Genomic DNA, 18,481 nt, shown 5'->3' with positions numbered 1-18,481 from the left:
TCTTGTCTAACACATAGATAGTAAGGCGTGGCAGGCATAAGTAAAGGCGTGGTGGCGTTAGCCAAGGGATGGCGGGAATGGGCATGTCCTTGTAAAATTTAGCCAAGGTATGGCGGGCCACCATGTCTTGAGATGCCTCGGGAGAACACTGATCTCCCAATTGAATGCAAAACGTGTAATTTTTCAGGCTCGAGAAGGTCACTATGGAGACGCTGTTCGTTCCTTACAATCACAGGGATGCGTCTCTGCTTTAGATGATTCAGTACTAGAAGAGCTTTATGTGTTAATCAGGCACAAGTTCTAGATGCATTACAAAGTTTTCCTTGTGGTAGCAGTCCTGGATTTTCCAAGCTTAGGGCACAGCACTTATAAACTATATTTGGGGGGGGGGCAGAGCTTTCTAGAGCATGCGCAATCTCAAGGGTAACACGCACCTTTCGCCGATCTCGCTTCACACAAAGTCCACATTTCTGGGTCTGCTTCTGAGCCATAGATCATCTTGCTGTTGACTAGGCTTTGTAAGGAAGTTCACTACTTACCGTTTCGTGCATGTTGTGAGAGACTTTGCCTGCGTAGAGACGCGTAGGAGAGTACGTCTTCTCAAGGGTAAGAGACTGCTGTTCAAGCTGAAGTTGCCTGATTCACACTCTGAACAGATACACGTGGAGTGGAAAGACAGACTACTCATTGCCTAGCAATGGAAGTTTATCAGGTGAAGATTTTGCAGTAGGGGAACCCATTCGAGGTAACCGAACATGACGCACTGTGTGGTTGAAGACTTGTTTCCCCATCTAGCGTTCTTGAACTCTGGAACTGTGAAACTGTGTATCTTGTCGAACTAGAGTCAGCAAGACTTCGTCTAGCCTATTCAACCCTTTGTGGAAGGCGGTGATCGAGCTCATGAGCTTACATCAGTTGATGTACCTTGGCCTGATTCTTTGTTTGCTACACATACAGAGTAAGTATTGGCTACTGGTTCAATCCAACTCCACACTGTATCAAGCACATTTCTCGACACAAAACATGTGTTGTAAAACTTGATTTTATCATTTGGCAGTGTGTTGAGCGATTCCTTGCAACTCAGACTTTGCAGATGCAAGGTCTTGCTCGAGTACTCTAATCTTGTTTTCAAGTTCCACTATTTCATTGCTTGCTGTTCAATTATCTGACGTAAACCATCAGCTTCAGCCTCAGTGACATTTTCGACAATCAACATCTTCACTTCTAGAGGATATCACTAGACTATCTATCTAGACATGTCTTGATCAACTGCAATTGTGAATGAAGTAGAACAGCCTCTGCTTTCTGATTTAGACATTACAGCTATGGAATAGGCACTGCGTGTGTGTTGTGTTACTCTAGACATAACTGTTGCTGGGACTTGTCGGCTGGCAGCTAGTGCTAATAAACAGACTGTAGTGTACGTGCACTGTACTCTGATCTGCGTCAGTACCTATCGAGTGCAAGGTATCACAGTAACATCTTCGACTTGGCCAATCACATTTATACAGAAGCACGCTAGACTGCCCAGAAGCAATGCGGAATGTCCTACATGTCTGGTCCCCAAATGAGTTCCCAGGAGGCATGATTTCACTTGCTAAAACTAATCCATCTCTAGACAATGAATAGTCTGTGCTTCCACTCCACGTGTGTCTGTTCAGAGTGTGAATCAGGCGTCTTCAGCTTGAATAGTAGTCTCTTAACCTCGAGAAGCCTTACTCAAGAAATGGCTTCCTACGCGTCTCTATGCAGGCAAAGTCTCTCACAAGATGCACGAAATGGTAAGTAGTAAACTTACTTACAAAGCCTAGTCAACGGCAAGATGATCCACGGTCCAGAAGCGACCCGGAAACATGTACTTCGTGTACAGCGAGATCGGCGAAAGGTGCATGTTACCCTCGAGATTGTGCATTCTCTAGAAGCTCCGCCCCAAATATTGTCTACTAGATGCTGTTTCAGGAACATCCTTCCCAGCTGCTTGGGATTGCTTGGAAAAGCTTAGCGAGTGGATCTGTTTGACTTTGTCAGGTCAGCTCGACCGTCGGATCTTTCCTTTTTTGTCAGGTGCTTCAGTGACTGCTCTATACAAAAACCACGGCAAGAGTGCATCCTATAGCTGTTCTAATGGGTGTGGTGTAGTGTGGCGTCACTGAGGGGAGACGCGTGTGCGTCTGTATAGTCAGCGGCCTGTAAAATGACTACATCTTCATATCCAAGGCAACGCTGCTAGGGTAGAGGTGACAGCAGAAACGGTGAGTCTTCTGTAGAGCTCTCTGGAGGTTTTTACGTGATGTTAATGTTCCATCATTGCATGTATCGCAAGATGAAGAAGATCTGCTGGGAGCCATTATCTAGTGATTACACCACACGGGTTCGAGTTCAGCGACAGTGTCTCTGAAGCTTTGAGATCGCCTGTTGCCTTGGAAGAGGACAGGCTACCCGATAGCCTGTCATTATCGCAAGTAGAAGTAGAAGTAGCAAACGTAATCGATGCACATTCGGGTAAGTAAACAACCATCACAGGTGCAGCTGCGGCCATTGTGAGATGATGGATACATACTCGTGTGGAGTGCGTGTGCTGTCAAAACGTATCTGAGGTTGTCTCAAATAATGATGCTATAATAATGTCGAATACTATCAACAATAGTGGCACAGTGTACTGGTGAGTTCATGCAAACTCTTGCTGTGAGAAAGAGAACAAAATGAGTTGAAGTTCATACGTTCAATTCACGTTGACACAAGGTTTGACTTCACTGTACAGTATACTGTAATGCATACGACTGCATTTACTACACATGATGATCAAGAGGCGAGTCATCTAGAGTCATCAAGAATCTGACCTCTCCTAGCCATTTGTAGTACTTTTAGTTCTGCACGAGAGTCTTCCTTACCTTCCCGCTTCTCAATTACGGCTCTCCTTTTCTTTTGCAGAGGTTGCAGAGTGCTGCGACCTTGAAGTGTGGAGGCAGGTAGATGGAAAATGGTGGCCTTGATTTCGCTCTTCTACAACCCAGACCAAGCTCTTGAATAGACCTGGCTGTACGTATCTCGAAGCAATCAGGCTAAAAGTGGCTACTACAGACTTCTGTCTACTCAGTAGGACGCGTCGTACTCAGTAGTACTGCAGTGTGCGAAATAGTCATTGACTGACCACCGGACATCATGTCCTGTCAATTTAATATATGTCAACACATTTTCTCTATTCTACTATAGTTTCCCAACCCCAACTCCAACACGACTATCTCAAATTAACCCAAAAATATCTTCCCTACTCTCGAATGCTAGTCTCTCTAAAACCATCTTAGAATTATAAAGCCTAAATTTGATGGACAACTGTTGATGGAGGTGTGAGGTGGCTCCATGCAATTGATTTCGAAATGTCGAGGCTGTGAGACAACCAAAAACCAAAAGTTTCAACCACAAACCAAAAGTTTCAACCACAAGGGTTATATACATTCTTGCTGGGTCCAATGGACACCTGCTTGGGAGTAAAGACCTTGCAAAACCTCCTCGAGGAGTGTAGCAATGACACGTTCAAGCGAACGTGTGCATACACATCCCACCACATCTTTTTCCAACATGAGTCCACCACACTGGATATACAAGCACAAGGAACAAAGTGGTCTGGGTGAAGGCATATGTTTCCCCATTCAGATCTAGTTGATGGTTGCTGTAGTGGATCAATTCATGACAATTATCATAGGTTGCCGCAATAATTCAAGGTTGGTACACATGTCCATGTATTTGTGTTGCCAAACCAAATGTCTTGGAATACACTGCACGAACAGGTTGATAAAGGATACTTGCCACTGCAGCTAGCTCAAGGATGCCTGACCAAGTGCTAGGTTTCATGGCTCTAGATGACACTTTGAAGTTGCATGCCTTTGATAAAGAGTCATATGCATGCAATTAGTACAACCCACCTGACAAATTACTAAAAAACCCCTGACTAAAAAGTGGCCATTGTTTGAAATAGCAATGAAGAGAGAGACAGACTTTCATCGCTTCCTCGACTCTGCCCTGCATGGCTACAAACCCATCCGCGTAAATTTCTGCATGCCCGGTTTCACGCAGCCAGCCCCTCCTCCTTTTGACTTCCGTTGGCATGTCCTACCCAGTGAGTTTTGGAACGTCCTCTTCGTTCGCATATGCGCCATACCTCTAGACGTGGAAACTACAATCGTTCCAAGAACATGCACTATGCTAGTGGCAGTTTTTTAGTTCAAGGACTTCTTGCTATCCTATCAACTTAATCATCTTCAGGTTCTTATAGCCCCTACAGAAAACATTACACGCAAGTATCTCTGAGTTTCCTATCCTGCCACGTTCACGGTGTACGGCCCGTGGCTGTCTGCTGCATTTTTGATGCGCACCTCGGAGCACCAACACGTGTACTTAAGTGCCCACATCCGGGATTTGACAAAATACACGTTCAGCTATACAGTACACGTACACATACGACGCGCAGCTGTTTGCGTTTGTCTCGTGCACAAACTGTGGAAACTACGTTTGTTGACATGACACTGGGATGTGCGAGGATGTGGGTTGCTCATACAGAATTCCACACCTGCCGCTACGTCACCAGACAAAATGTCTGGCGAAATCACGAATGGCCGGACAAATGCTTCGTTCGGTCAGTAAATGTCTGATGTCCGGCCGTTATTTCGCACGCTGTACTGTAGTTGCCCAGATGACACAAACGTCTCTGTAATTGTCCTCCGTATTTGCGATTCCCACTCTGCTCTTAGCTTGGGGATCTTCGGAAATCGAAACACGATTGCATATGACTTTGTGCGAATTGGTGCATCCTGCAGCCACGCAACACTGAACCATTCTTTCACCACAGATTCCTTTGTTTACAATACACATTAGGATGGACTTCCCTTCTGTGACGTCATACTACATCACACCCGTTATAACACGTTACCGGAACTTGAAGAATCAGAAGCAACTTTGACCTGCTATATCTCAGCAAAGACTTAACTTAAAATCCAAAAGTGTTTTTCTGTCATGTATGCAACTAGAACTATCAATTTCCAACATAAAAGAATTATTGATTTTTGCTTTGCAGTTAGTTACCCTTTAAAGTCTGGTTTTGTCAAAGTAGATCTTTCATCTTAATACCCTTACAGTTAGCAGAATGCAACTCTTTCCGTTTTCTACAAGAAAAAGGAGTATGGAGCATGTCATTGCAGTTGTACGACATGACGTTGTACTGATTCAGAGTATGAATCTGGTGGAATGATTTCAAACACTCAGCGGCATTATGAAACAAGTACTGGCACAACGTGGGGAAACGACAAGGTGCAATTCTGTTCTTGTTAAATCATTGTCTTGCTCAATTCAGATCTTGGCTAGAATACTGAGTGATCTGACAGGGTTTGTAATCACAGGAGAGACGTTTTCTTCCAACCAGGAGCACATTTGGTAGAGTTGGCTCTTCCGACCATAGCTGCAGAGCTGTAGAAGTTGGAAGAGGGGCGTGCACACGGAGCCTCGTTTTGAAGAGGCTGGAAGAGCGCAATCGAACGCACCCCTACTTAGAGCGTTTTGGTGTCATGTTTCTGGTTAGCACTGGTATACTGTAACCTGCTGCTATTGATTGGTTCACTGCTCTACTTGTACTGCAAGTAGTTATGCAGCACTACTGAATTGGCTGTATGTGTTATGCAAGTTTGCTCATGTGTAGTAGTTGTAAGTACTTCCAGTTGTGGGTTTACCTGACTATGTGAGTTTGTTCTATTTTGGCTTACAAAACCAACACAAATCAAACATCAGGCACTTCAAGATCAGTTTACTATACAGTTCACCCTATTGTGCCACGAGGAACCACCACCAATGCTTCTGAAATAGCTTATATGTCCATGTGGTGAACTATGTAGAAACATTATATGATGCATCTGACAAGAACTTTTGTAAGTTTATTGTGTGAATGACTGTAGCGGCACTGCAACTGTTTCGAAATGGTTGCAAAGAGTTTTTGATTGAGAATCTAACAATATTTGAAAGACAGTATCACCCATCTTCGTTCTGTTGCAGCATATGAAGCAGTGAAATGCTGCTCGGTATTGGGTTACGGGGTGGTTTGAGGCTGTAGTAAACCATTTAGGGTAGTTCTCAACAGGAGATTGAGAATCCAACAATTGCACCAATCATAGCCACCAATAAAATAAAGCTTGCTAAAAGAAAAGAATAAAAATAATCATTATCTAAAATTTGCCCTTTGGCAAAGCCTTTCTGTTAGAAAAATTAATTATTTCAATAGACACATCTCAAAAAAACTAAAACATCCCTTAAATTTTCATAATCCGTATTTCGATTGCCATGCCATGAAGGGGATAAGTGCAGACAGGTGAAACTTTCTCAACCTTTCCCTTGGACAGGCAGTTGTTATGCTTGAGTTCGAGCTTTGTCTCACTTTTATATTCAGTACACATTAGCACTTGTAGCATGCTGGCTTTCGTTGGCTGGTATATTTCATTGTGAACGCAGACTGAGCCATGTCAAGTGTTCTCTGGACACTAGATGCAGTCAACATAATGGCAGTTCAGGATTGTGCATTTAGCTCTGTTTATTAATTTAGTCATTTGATGCTTAAAGGAGATGTGCTAACTTAAGAATTTTGAACTACATAAGAGCATTGGAAATAGTTGTAGTTGACAATCCAGGTTGCAAGTATTTGTTTAATTAATACATTACAATGCATGTTTTATGTCTTACGGTCATGTTTGTGTTTTATTGTCAATTATTTCGGTTGTATGATGATGCATGCAGCTGAGATTAATTTTTTTAGTTTAAGTTGTTTCTTTTAATTCATGAATGTAGTAAAATTGTATGTTACTAGTTATGAACAATCTGGAAATGCGACTATAAAACGACTCATCAATAGGGAAGGTAATACGTCACGATGGCAAGTTAATGGACGTGATGTTTCTCAGAAACAAGTAAGATTTTGTCTAGGTGCCTGACTATATTCTTGTTAATTAATTGTGTTTATGTCAGGTTATGGAGACTGTGAAAAGACTGAACATACAAGTTGGAAATAGATGCCAATTTTTACCTCAGGTATATCACAAGATGGTACTGTAAAACTAACTACAGAATGCAGGACTCGATTTAACCTAAATGGTTTTTAGTTGCTAGTTGTTGGCCATAGGTCTTACATGGTAATTATGGACGCGTGAAACGCTAGGTGTGGTATGTATATCACAAGATGGTATTGTAAGACTAACTACAGAATGCAGGACTCGATTTAACCTAAATGGTTTTTAGTTGCTAGTTCGTTGGCCATTGGTCTTACATGGTAATTACAGACGCATGAAACGCTAGGTATGGTATAGTGCAGGCCGGTCTCGTGATGACTGGTCTTTGTAGGAAGGGCCTAGATAACCTAATAAATGTAAATAAAATATTAATGAAGCAAAGCTATGCGGCTCGAAATGTGCTGCTGGCCCTTCAACTTGACACTTGGAAAACCTCGTTTCCGGATGCCTGTGGGAGATAGATAGATAATCATACTACAGTGATGGCAGACAATACAGTTGGATATGTGCATGTGAATGAATATTGACAACACAAATCTCGGATGCCTACAGAAGGAACTCAACTGACAGTGTTTTGTCAAAATTTATTGTCTTCGTGAGGTCCAATTAGGGTTAGGGTCAGCTTATAACAGCACCTACATGACCAACTTTGACCATGCCTCTTTAGGGGCGGGGCTAAATTTGCACAAAATGAGGACGCGTGTTTGAAGGAGGTTAGGAAAATCTCTGCTACACCCTTTTCCCCCTTCTAAAATGTCTGATGTTTCAGGTGAAAGGCAGCCTTACACTGTATGAGTCCCTCAGCTTAAAGAACCTCGTAATAAATCTACCGTGATGAATCAGCATTCCAGTTGAATAAATATCAGCAACCAATCAAGCCAAAGCTAAGTGTTCTGGCAGAATGATGTCAGATTTATAAATGAATATACTTAGACTTTCTAGAGCTTACTGATGATGAATTTGCAGTAGCAAAACAGAACAATCCTAACGTTTCACAGGAAGCCAGAGAAATTATTGAATATAGAGAAGCCCGTGATGATGAGGTGACAAATTTATGAAACAATTAGAAATGCAGTTGCAGTTGCTGAAGTAAAGTATTTTAAAGACACTCATTCCGTTTAATTTCTGTTCGATCAGAGAATGAAGCTCAATCTACGCAGAAATCACCAATAATGAGACTCCTGTTAACATCAATAAAGATAGAAGAAATTCGGTTTAGATGATGGAACTCCAAAACTTGAAGATTTCAAACTTGTTTAGAAGAAAAAGGGTATTGAAACTGATAAGCTCACTAAAGCATAATGATTGCAGTTCTTGTCACAAAGATTTTGTTTCTGAAAAGTTTGTTGTTGAACACTATGTGTTGTTTCATTGTCACCATTATCTTTCATTCCTAAGTTCCATTGTGAACTGAACTCAATCAAGGGGTGTGGGGCCATGCAAAGCGATACTCAAGCCTATTGCAATTATTCTATAGTTAGCTTGAGAAAAACAGCATTCTTGCTTTGGAAACTTTTGTAACCACTGAACTAAGGAAGTTCTTCAGAAGGCCAGAGATTATGTCAAAGCATATAGAGATGGGAAACCTTTATGTGCCCAAGGTCACTGTCAATGTCGCTACAGGGTTCTAGCCAGGATTTCTGGGAGGCATAGCAGTATGGGTGTGGCACATGAGTCTGGCACGTGGGCGTGGCATGTACGTGTTGTCTGTATACATTTCTGAAAGAAAATTTCCGCTGGTTTGGGGATTGTTTTTAGGATACCTTTAGTAAACCGTTTGCTTTTACTGTACAGTGTACTGACTGAAACTCAGCTTCTGCAAATCACACCAAGGCACTGGCAAACTGATAGTAGGGTATGAGTTACATTCTTAAAGGAACACTTCACCGATTGACGCACGCACAGTAGACGTTAACGTACGTTAAGTCCTTGGGTTGCGGACCGAACGCTTGCTGTGTTGCATGGCGCATTGTTTTGGTCTTGCTTTCTGAGGCCAACTACTGAGCATACAAGAGATGGGTGTAGACGCATCAGACGACTCTGACAGTGGAAGAGAACAAGTTACAGTTCATAAGCGACTCAGTCAGTCGTTCATAGGTTGTAGACTCCACATGATCGTTTTGAACGACTTGCGATTGCTTGTTTTTTTTCACTTTTCTCCTTGTTTCTTTCTACGAATGGAGGCCATACTACAGTACAAAAGAGCTCGTGTGATGCAAAAAAAAACACATGGAAACGTGCGTCACCCAGAGCTCAAAAATAGGTCGTCAAGTTGTCGTTTGACGAGTTAAATCTTACAACTGACGTCTAGCGTTATAGTCTAGGTCGTCAAATGTAGTTTGTAATGGGGTTCTCAGTATGCAGGCGGATAGCTGTAGTGTAATGAAACATGCGTCGCTTCGCGGTTGATGCTCGCGTTGGGACATTTGTCGTACAATGACATGTATGCATAGTAAATTATCACGCCAGCAGGATAGGTTGACAAACTGCTCATATCCCGGATAATGAAACAGGGTGTGTGAGAACCATCTCATGATTCCGACAGAGTAAAGGCATAAAGTTTATAACGTGAGGAAGGGGAGTCAATGGTAAATTCTGTGGTCAAAATAGGGTAGATATGATTTTAGTAGCAAGAAACTTACAACTTCCGTAATGTGATATGAGGTAGTCTGGTTGAAACCACGCCTTGTTTTGACAAAGAGAGTTGGTATGTGTTTAATCACTAATTTAATTAGCTATCACCATTGTCTTTCCTGAAGATGTCTTAGCTCTGCCTAGTGTAACACGTCGTACCCATTGGATCTTCGATAATGTGTTGGATACTGTTGGTTGCATGCCATTGTGAAGTACAAAATACTGCGCTGTATTCTTGCACTACACTCGTACCCTGTTCTCTCCTCGCGCGAGCTCCAAAATGGCGGTATACCACTAAACACCATAGTTGATATCAACATCCTAGACTAAAAATTTTGACAACCTAAATTTTTGGGAAATTCGTCAAATGACTACAACTAGTTGGACCGATTTTTGAGCCCTGGTCACCACACATAATCACATGACACAAAGTGCCTTCATTCTACAGCCACACCATCGCCTTTTTCGCCGTTGATTAAAGGTGAGTCAGTGATGCTAAAGCAAGTTTTACTTTCGCCTAAGCAAATATCAAAGTTTAGATGAAGCGGGGAAAATGAACCTACGCTTATTGGACGTTATTTGGAAAACTGCCTCGTATGTTTTGTTTTCTAGCCTTAGCATAATGCTCTGCTATCAAATTTGCTCTGTGATAGTGCCAAACTTCCCAACTTGATGTGCGACCAGACACGTTTAGCGTCGAGGGTGGAGTCAGATGTGCATATCAGTGAAGTGCTCCTTTAACTAAATGTTTTCATTACTATTACTAGGCAACAAATCCAATTACAATACTATGGGTATGCAGTTAGAGACTCTTGAGTGACAAGTCTTCACCTTCTCCCTCATTATCACTGTATAACGTTCCACGGGTATGAACAGAGACACTATGCCTGGCCAGTATTTTGGAGGCGTAACGGGTATGTTGTAGGCGAAGAGGGCAGGTCTGAAGGAGTAGCGGCTCTACGGCTTAGCATGCCTGGCTACATGTAGAAGCCTGCGAGACTGTAGGTGCTTGGGTGATTCTTTTTCTTTCATCCACTGCCTGGGGCATGACCTTTTGTATGGCGAATTCCAATTTTGCAACTTTTGCCAAGATCGTATTGCATTTAGTCTAGCTTCATCTCCTGTAAAATGGGAAGGTCAAGTCTGCCGGGGAGGAAACGGCTTCTAGCATCCTACTTTCATTACAGAAAGCTCTTCTAGTGAAGTAAAACACAATCCCTCCATACTGTAGCTACCATTCCTGTTTGGTTTGCGTGTTTTACTAGCAAGATAACTGAGTTACGCGGGCAATTCATTTGGCGAGCGGAGCTTGGTGCATGCTCTGTACATAATGTGCGTTTCTACACTACCAAAGCGAAGGCTTGCTTGAAAGTAGGTAGCACGAAGTTTCACCATAAGGCATACATTTTAAGGTCAGGTTGTATTTCCATTGGAGTTCCCCTTTAAATTTAATTGCACAGGAGATTTGAAAGAAACAAAGAAATTGAAAGAGTGGGTGCTGTTGTGGTGGTGGTTGTTGTTGCAGTTGTTGTGATGTTGGCTTGATTTAATCGCATGTGTTTATAGGTTTTACAGCGTATCTGGTGTTATTTATCTTCTGCATTGTCAGTGTAACTTGTAACTATAATAAGCTATTCTAGTGATATAAAGGGAGAGGGGGGGGGGGGGAGAGGAATCAGCCTTGACAGAATTGTAGTCTGCTGCGCATGCAGTGTGAAATGTCTTTACAGTGCCAGCATGGCATAAGTTACAGAAACTATAAGAGATAGCACATAACCTCTTGGCAGACCCATTTGATGATGCTTTGTTAGAATGAAGGACAATACCGATAAACATTCTTGACAGAATTCAAGATGCTGCAGGGATTGCATGAATTATAGCAGATTTGGAAAGTCCTACTGTACTCTTAGAAACAGGCAAGATTTAAGCTCTTATTTGAAAAATGCAGATGGAAGAACACCATGTCCTCCAACATTTTTGCCTAGAAATACTTTTACTGCTATTCTCGTAGACTTTGAAGTTGACATTATTAGACAGTTCGTGGTGGATGAAGTTTCTGAGTTATCTGTAGCCAGAGATTGAATACCCGCGACTGCTTTGGGCATGCCATTGTGGACGGACATGAGTGGTTGCTACTACATATTTTGCTTGTTTTAGCCAATTAATCAGCTAATTTATGAGCATACTAGAGCTGGTCTAGACACAAGACCTTTCAGATGTTGTCATTATAGTTTGGTTTTCTAAATGGCTTCTCTTTGCAAACCCCTATTGAATGTGTTTGTCATTGAAGTCTTCAGGACAAAGTAATTTTTTATCTTTAGTTATATATATATATATATATATATATATATATATATATACATGTTCGGAATTTCGTGCAAGTAAAATTATGTCAGTCCTTTTTTCATATTTTAATATGTTTGCAGGACATGGTAGTAGAATTTGCCAAGATGTCTCCTTCAGAGCTACTGCTAGCAACAGAAAAAGCGGTACTGTGAAGTAGTAACCAATACAGTAGGTGTAGAAGATAATGAGAAACGGTGTTTGGTGTGTAGCTGGACTGCGACGATCTCACTGAGAAACACAAACAGTTGGTTGAGATACAAAAAAATGAGCAAGGATTGATTGCTCAGTTGGAGAGTGAAGAACAGCTGGTTGAAAGGCTAAACCATCAACAAGAACTTGACAAACCAGAAGTTGATAGATACTGGCTGAGGAAGCAACATGACGACAAACTCCGACTGCTGGAACAAAAGAGACCGTGGGTGGTGAGAATCTATATCTATATATCTAAAGGAGAGCTGTGTGTGTGTGTGTGTGTGTGTGTGTGTGTGTGTGTGTGTGTGTGTGTGTGTGTGTGTGTGTGTGTGTGTGTGTGTGTGTGTGTGTTGTGTGTGGCTTCGTATGTAGGAGAGGATCTCCAGGACAGCAAGTCCAATTACCACTGAATTTGGCTTGCGCATGTCGAGTCGTAGAGGTTGAAAGTAAAGCTGTCGTTGTCTTCCGTACTTCTCCCGCGGCAACACAATTTCCAGCCGACGGAAGCCATTTCTGCTCGTGCGCAAATATCTTTGTAACGGCCTATCGGATCTGCACCGAACTTAAACTGTCGTTCTCAACGTCGGACGGTACAAGCGGAGCATGTCGATTATTGCGGGTGACGACGTGAAAGGAAAGATATTTCTGCTATTATCCAGGTCTTGAAAACGAACGTCCACAGTTGTTTACCCGTCTACCCCCTCCCCTCGTTGAAGAGCTGCTACGTTTGATACACCTGTTTCCCGCAACTCCAGCAACGTCTTCGAAGTGACGATGTTTAGCGGGACTGTTGAAATGGCGAGAGTCAAACAAATGACTTGGTTATATACGGGGAACAGATTGTCCGGGTGAGTACGTAGCTGCATGTGATGAACTCGCGTCAAATACATGTAGATGCCAAGTTTGATAGACCTGTTTCTCGCAATGGCAGCAACGTCTTTGAAGTAACAAGACGTCCAACGGGAGTGTCGAAATAGCTTCAACTGCATACTACTAATCAACAATCCAATCAACGGGATTTTGGAAATGGGACACTCCGTTACATTTTCTTTGTCTTAAACGGAATACTAGCTGTATAACAATCATTAGTCTCAGAATGAGATACCATTGACCGGGAAATAACTGAACGTAATTCTTCAGGAGTTCTGTTCGGCTCATAATTCTTCAGAAATACACTTCGTGATAAATTAAAATGGGATACTCATGCAACAACATATAGATTTGCATACATGGGGATACTCGATTCTTGCTAATTTCTCAGAACAGGATAGATTGAATGGTATATAACTTAGCCTCGACCTTCCAGACCAGAGAGTGTGCGAACTCTAGCCTGGACCATAATGATACTAAAATGACTTCGGAAGTACTTATCAAAAGCAATGCTAAATGGTATTCTAACAGCATGGGATCGTTTTACCTAGATCGACATATGATTTGTAAATGCCATGAGCGCTCACGAACGAAGAAGAGACGTCTGCCATGTTTGCGGAAATATCTTGGTGAACGGCTTGAATAGGCGATTTTTGATTCTTTGGCAGACCGCTACCTAGTCTAACTGCTCGACTAGCAAGACTACTGCTTGACCAGTCTTCAAAGGTGATGGTCTAGCGGTGCTGCTGTGCATATCCTGTCACCGCAAGCTTGAAAAGATCGAAGAACTGAAGCTGAAACTAAAACTAAGATGTGTGCATGCACCAGAGTCTTCATCACGGCTCTGGCATGCACTTAGCAGCCCACGAGGATTTCACACGCGCAATCAGCGTTAGTGCACTTAGCATAACCAATTATTGCTAAACCAATCAGAATTTACAACCAACATTCTGGTTCTAAGATGCTGATTGGCTTAGAATGCTATTCCCGAAATCATTTTAGTACCGTTCTGGTCCAGACTAGAGTTCGCGCGCTCTCTGGTCTGGAAGTTCGAGGCTAGATATGGCTCTGAATGAGAATTCTGTCTGGCTGCTAATTTTTCAGAACAGAGTAAAAATGCATGTGAACTCATGCAACAACATAAATTTGCATGCAACCTTAAATTAATTAACTTTGTGAGAATTCTGTCAGGGGCTGCTAATTCTGTGAATGAAATATTTCATGAATGCATACAACGATAAATGAATTAACTAACAACTAGAAATTTACTAAACATTAGTAATGCTAATAGCTAATCTGCCCGTGTGGAGAACAGGATGGTGGGCTAGTAGCAAATAGACTGAAGTTGCAGATGAATGACGTATGTCTATGGCCAACAAATAAGATGAGCGACAGCCGCGCTCCTGATGATAGTCATTGTAATGCAGTCAAGAAATTGGCTGAAGCGTTTTCAAGTCGTCATGCGATTGACTTATCGTTTGTCACACTGCAGACAGTATTCGTACGTTGTGTTCTGTCTACTTGACGCAACGGTCAAGTGGTGGAGGATGAGGTGCCAGTGCCTGGTGGACCAATGGCATATACCGTTAAGGTTATTTTTTAGTTTTTATGAAATTGATGACCACAATTGTGGTCCTGTACCTTATCTTTTACCCTTTTCTAATAAAATCCTATGGAAGTTACTTAGTAATGTCTCCAACTTAGTCTAAAAGAGCTATTCAAATCAGTAAACCGTTAAAACGTACTGTCAAAGGCAAAGTAAAGGCACTGGATCTGAGTCCAAATGAAACCGTCCAGGTGAAGAACGGAATTGACATCATAGTATTATTTGTGACATCATAACTAATTAGCATTGCCTGCTGGCGGAAATTCGTAGTTCCAACCCTGGTTTGTGGAGTAGTTGCAGTAATATTGAACTATTTGCCAAATTGGATTAGGTTGTAATACCTATAACTTGCACTGCAAATTATCTATTACAAATGTTCTTGCAGGAGTATGAAAACAGCAGGAAGCAATACAAGAAATGCATGGAGGAGAAGAATGAAATGAAGAAAGTGTTAGATAAATTGAAGGAAGAGAATGAGCCAATGGACTGCAAAGTTCAAGAAGCAATAAAGGCAGCAAAGAAAGTGGAGAATGAAGCTAAGGACATTGTATTAAATTGGGAGTATTTGTTGTTTGTGTTTTGCATGGAATTTATGGTTGTGTGAGAATAGGTTCAGAAAACAAACAAGAACATGGCTGAGGCTCGGAAACTTCAAGACAAGATGACAACTTTGGAAGCTGATGTGTGTCACCTATTTGTTTTCATTTGTGTGTGTGTGTGTGTGTGTGTGTGTGTGTGTGTGTGTGTGTGTGTGTTTGTGTTTGTGTGTGTGGGGTGAGCTGGTACAACGATGGGTGGGTGGGTAGGCAGGCAGTTGGATGGATGTGTGTACAGCTAAGGTATTTCCCATCCATCTGTCCAAATTGTGCAATCCTGCCAAATGATACATGTCAGGCAACTAATTATCCATGTTAGGTAACCAATTCTTAGTCAAAATTCTTACTTTTTATTATTCATTTACTAATTAAATATTTGCACTTGCATAGTAGACAGAATTTTAATCTTAGAAAATAGCTACTAGAGAGTGCAGAAGTGAGATATCATATATTGTTTCGCACTAATATTGCAGTATCCTTTCAAGGGTATAAGAAAAGGAAAGAGATACAGAAGAGCAAAGAAACATACAGCACTCCTCTTTTAACTTTAGAAACAGAGATAATGTGGGGAAGTCATTAGTAACAATTTATCTACTAATTAATTAGCTCTTACCAGCAATGATTTCATACACCCAACTGTTTCTACTGTGCATATTGAGGAAGGACACCACACTCTATTTTTGTAGTCACCTTGAATATACTGCAAAGAAGGAGAAAGACTATTTGCAGACTTAATACTGGATTATAGAAAGTTGGGTTCTATCACATGGTTGATGATGGTGCGTCGGCTACTGCAAGACTTGAAAGCTTGTGGCCAGGCAATAGCAATTTACTGTGTATGTATTAGCTCTCTAGTGTTGTGGACATGTACTCAGCATAATCATCTATAATATATATGCGATTGTCTACTCACTATCTCACTATTTGCAATTCCTACATAGTTTTTACTCTGGATACATACCTTTGTTCAACTTGTGTAGATGGTATATCAAGACTGATTCAGATAATTGGTTCATCCATTGCCTGGTGTGGATAATTGCGTGGAAATGTGTAAATTTTTTATGCGTAATTTTTCAGGCTTATTTTTTATTCATGACAATAAATTATTGTACTGTAGCAGTCACTATGTCATTTGAATTGGATCGTATTGTTTTCACAGCTGGAAGACCCAAAGAAGGATTATGAGACTAAAGTTGCAATAGAAACAAAGCGAATGAGAAAGTGAGTATACAATTACTTGTACTTTAAGCATCAAATAGTATATTGTAATTAGGTCATGGGTTGTTCATTCTTGGTTTCACGTCATTAAGCTCCTCAAACCTTATGTGCCTAAGTGGAAAATACTTTCCTACTGAGCATATTTTTATTATTAATAGTAATCGAAGCTGTGTTTACACTCTTGCTTCCACAGCTATGAGCTGTCTGAAAACCAAAATAGATAGAAACTTACACCTTTTTGCTTCTAAGCTCACTGGTAAAATCCTTCTAAAGTCATACAAAGCGACTGCAGTTTCATGTGACTGCAAAGTTACTAAATAGTTTGTAGTCGTCAAAAGGCAGTAGCAAGAGTTATCACGTACAGGACATAAATATCTCTCTTGATTAAGCAATGTTAGGTTCTCATGTAACTGTCGTAAGCTACGAAACCGATTGATTTTGTGTTAGCAGTTGCAGACAGGTAAGTTCTGTTGCTAATAATAATAATAATAATAATAATAATAATAATAATAATAATAATAATAAGAATAGTCACCGCCGTGGCTTAGTGGTTAGCGACAATGGCTACCACTCCATGGTTTGGGGGTTCAAACCCCAGTGACGACAGTAAATTGTGAAACTTGTCTGTCTTTCCTTCTCATGTTTCTCTAGCTTTATCCATGAGACTATGACTCGTTTCAGTCGTTGGGGAGTTTCTGTGGTCTGGCGAACGGTTTGTTGACGATGACGTCCAGTGCTTTCCTGGTGGTCGTTGATATCCACTAGGCGTGCTGTATCGAGTACGCGGTCACCGTAATGTCTGCAATCTATATCGAATTGGCTAGTCATTGATCGCCGTATGGACTACACGGAAACATGTACCCTGCTGGGCTCACCTGCTGGGTTGGTGGGCGCCCAGATGGGGGTAAAGACCCCACTTGCCCATTGTGGAGGGGCATAACGACACATAAACAGTGCTTCTGGGATCTACTCGGATTCTTCGTAAAGTCATGTCTTCTTTCTAGACAGCCGTGATGGTCTAAGTACTTCTGAAGCAGGGTTTGCTTCCGGTACTTGTAATAGACTTTACAAACCAGACTGATCTGGTTGAGCACGACACACATAATAAGTCACCGCCGTGGCTTAGTGGTTAGTGACAATGGCTACCACTCCATGGTTTGGGGGTTCAAACCCCAGTGACGACAGTAAATTGTGAAACTTGTCTGTCTTTCTTTCTCATGTTTCTCTAGCTTTATCCATGAGACTATGACTCGTTTCAGTCGTTGGGGAGTTTCTGTGATCTGGCGAACGGTTTGTTGACGATGACGTCCAGTGCTTTCCTGGTGGTCGTTGATATCCACTAGGTGTGCTGTATCGAGTACGCAGTCACGGTAATGCCTGCAATCTATATCGAATTGGCTAGTCATTGATCGCCGTATGGACTACACGGAAACATGTACCCCGCTGGGCTCACCTGCTGGGTTGGTGGGCGCCCAGATGGAGGTAAAGACCCCACTTGCCCATTATGGAGGGGCATAACGACACACATTAAGTCACCGCCGTGGCTTAGTGGTTAGTGACAATGGCTACCACTCCATGGTTTGGGGGTTCAAACCCCAGTGACGATAGTAAATTATGAAACTTGTCTGTCTTTCTTTCTCATGTTTCTCTAGCTTTATCCATGAGACTATGACTCGTTTCAGTCGTTGGAGAGTTTCTGTGGTCTGGCGAACGGTTTGTTGACGATGACGTCCAGTGCTTTCCTGGTGGTTGTTGATATCCACTAGGCGTGCTGTATCGAGTACGCAGTCACCGTAATGCCTGCAATCTATATCGAATTGGCTAGTCATTGATCGTCGTATGGACTACACGGAAACATGTACCCTGCTGGGCTCACCTGCCGGGTTGGTGGGCGCCCAGATGGGGGTAAAGACCCCACTTGCCCATTATGGAGGGGCATAACGACACATTAATAATAATAATAATAATAATAATAA

At 41.9% G+C, this 18,481-nt stretch overlaps 1 protein-coding gene across 1 annotated transcript; it reads left to right on the top strand.

The window, feature by feature from the left end:
* The first annotated feature begins 5,140 nt into the window (after positions 1-5,140).
* On the top strand, positions 5,141-16,642 carry LOC134197069 (structural maintenance of chromosomes protein 5-like). Its single transcript, XM_062666310.1, has 11 exons — positions 5,141-5,174; positions 5,225-5,304; positions 5,348-5,427; positions 6,845-6,944; positions 7,003-7,065; positions 12,104-12,166; positions 12,233-12,445; positions 15,077-15,238; positions 15,302-15,373; positions 16,447-16,508; positions 16,561-16,642. Exons 1-11 carry the CDS (start codon positions 5,141-5,143, stop codon positions 16,640-16,642), a joined length of 1,011 nt encoding a protein of 336 aa, XP_062522294.1.
* Positions 16,643-18,481: the final 1,839 nt, after the last annotated feature.

The sequence above is a fragment of the Corticium candelabrum genome, chromosome 22 (assembly GCF_963422355.1).
Source record: "Corticium candelabrum chromosome 22, ooCorCand1.1, whole genome shotgun sequence".
NCBI classification, from domain to species: domain Eukaryota; kingdom Metazoa; phylum Porifera; class Homoscleromorpha; order Homosclerophorida; family Plakinidae; genus Corticium; species Corticium candelabrum.
Note: the sequence above shows the minus strand (reverse complement) of the source record. Positions and strands in the feature narration are given on the sequence as shown.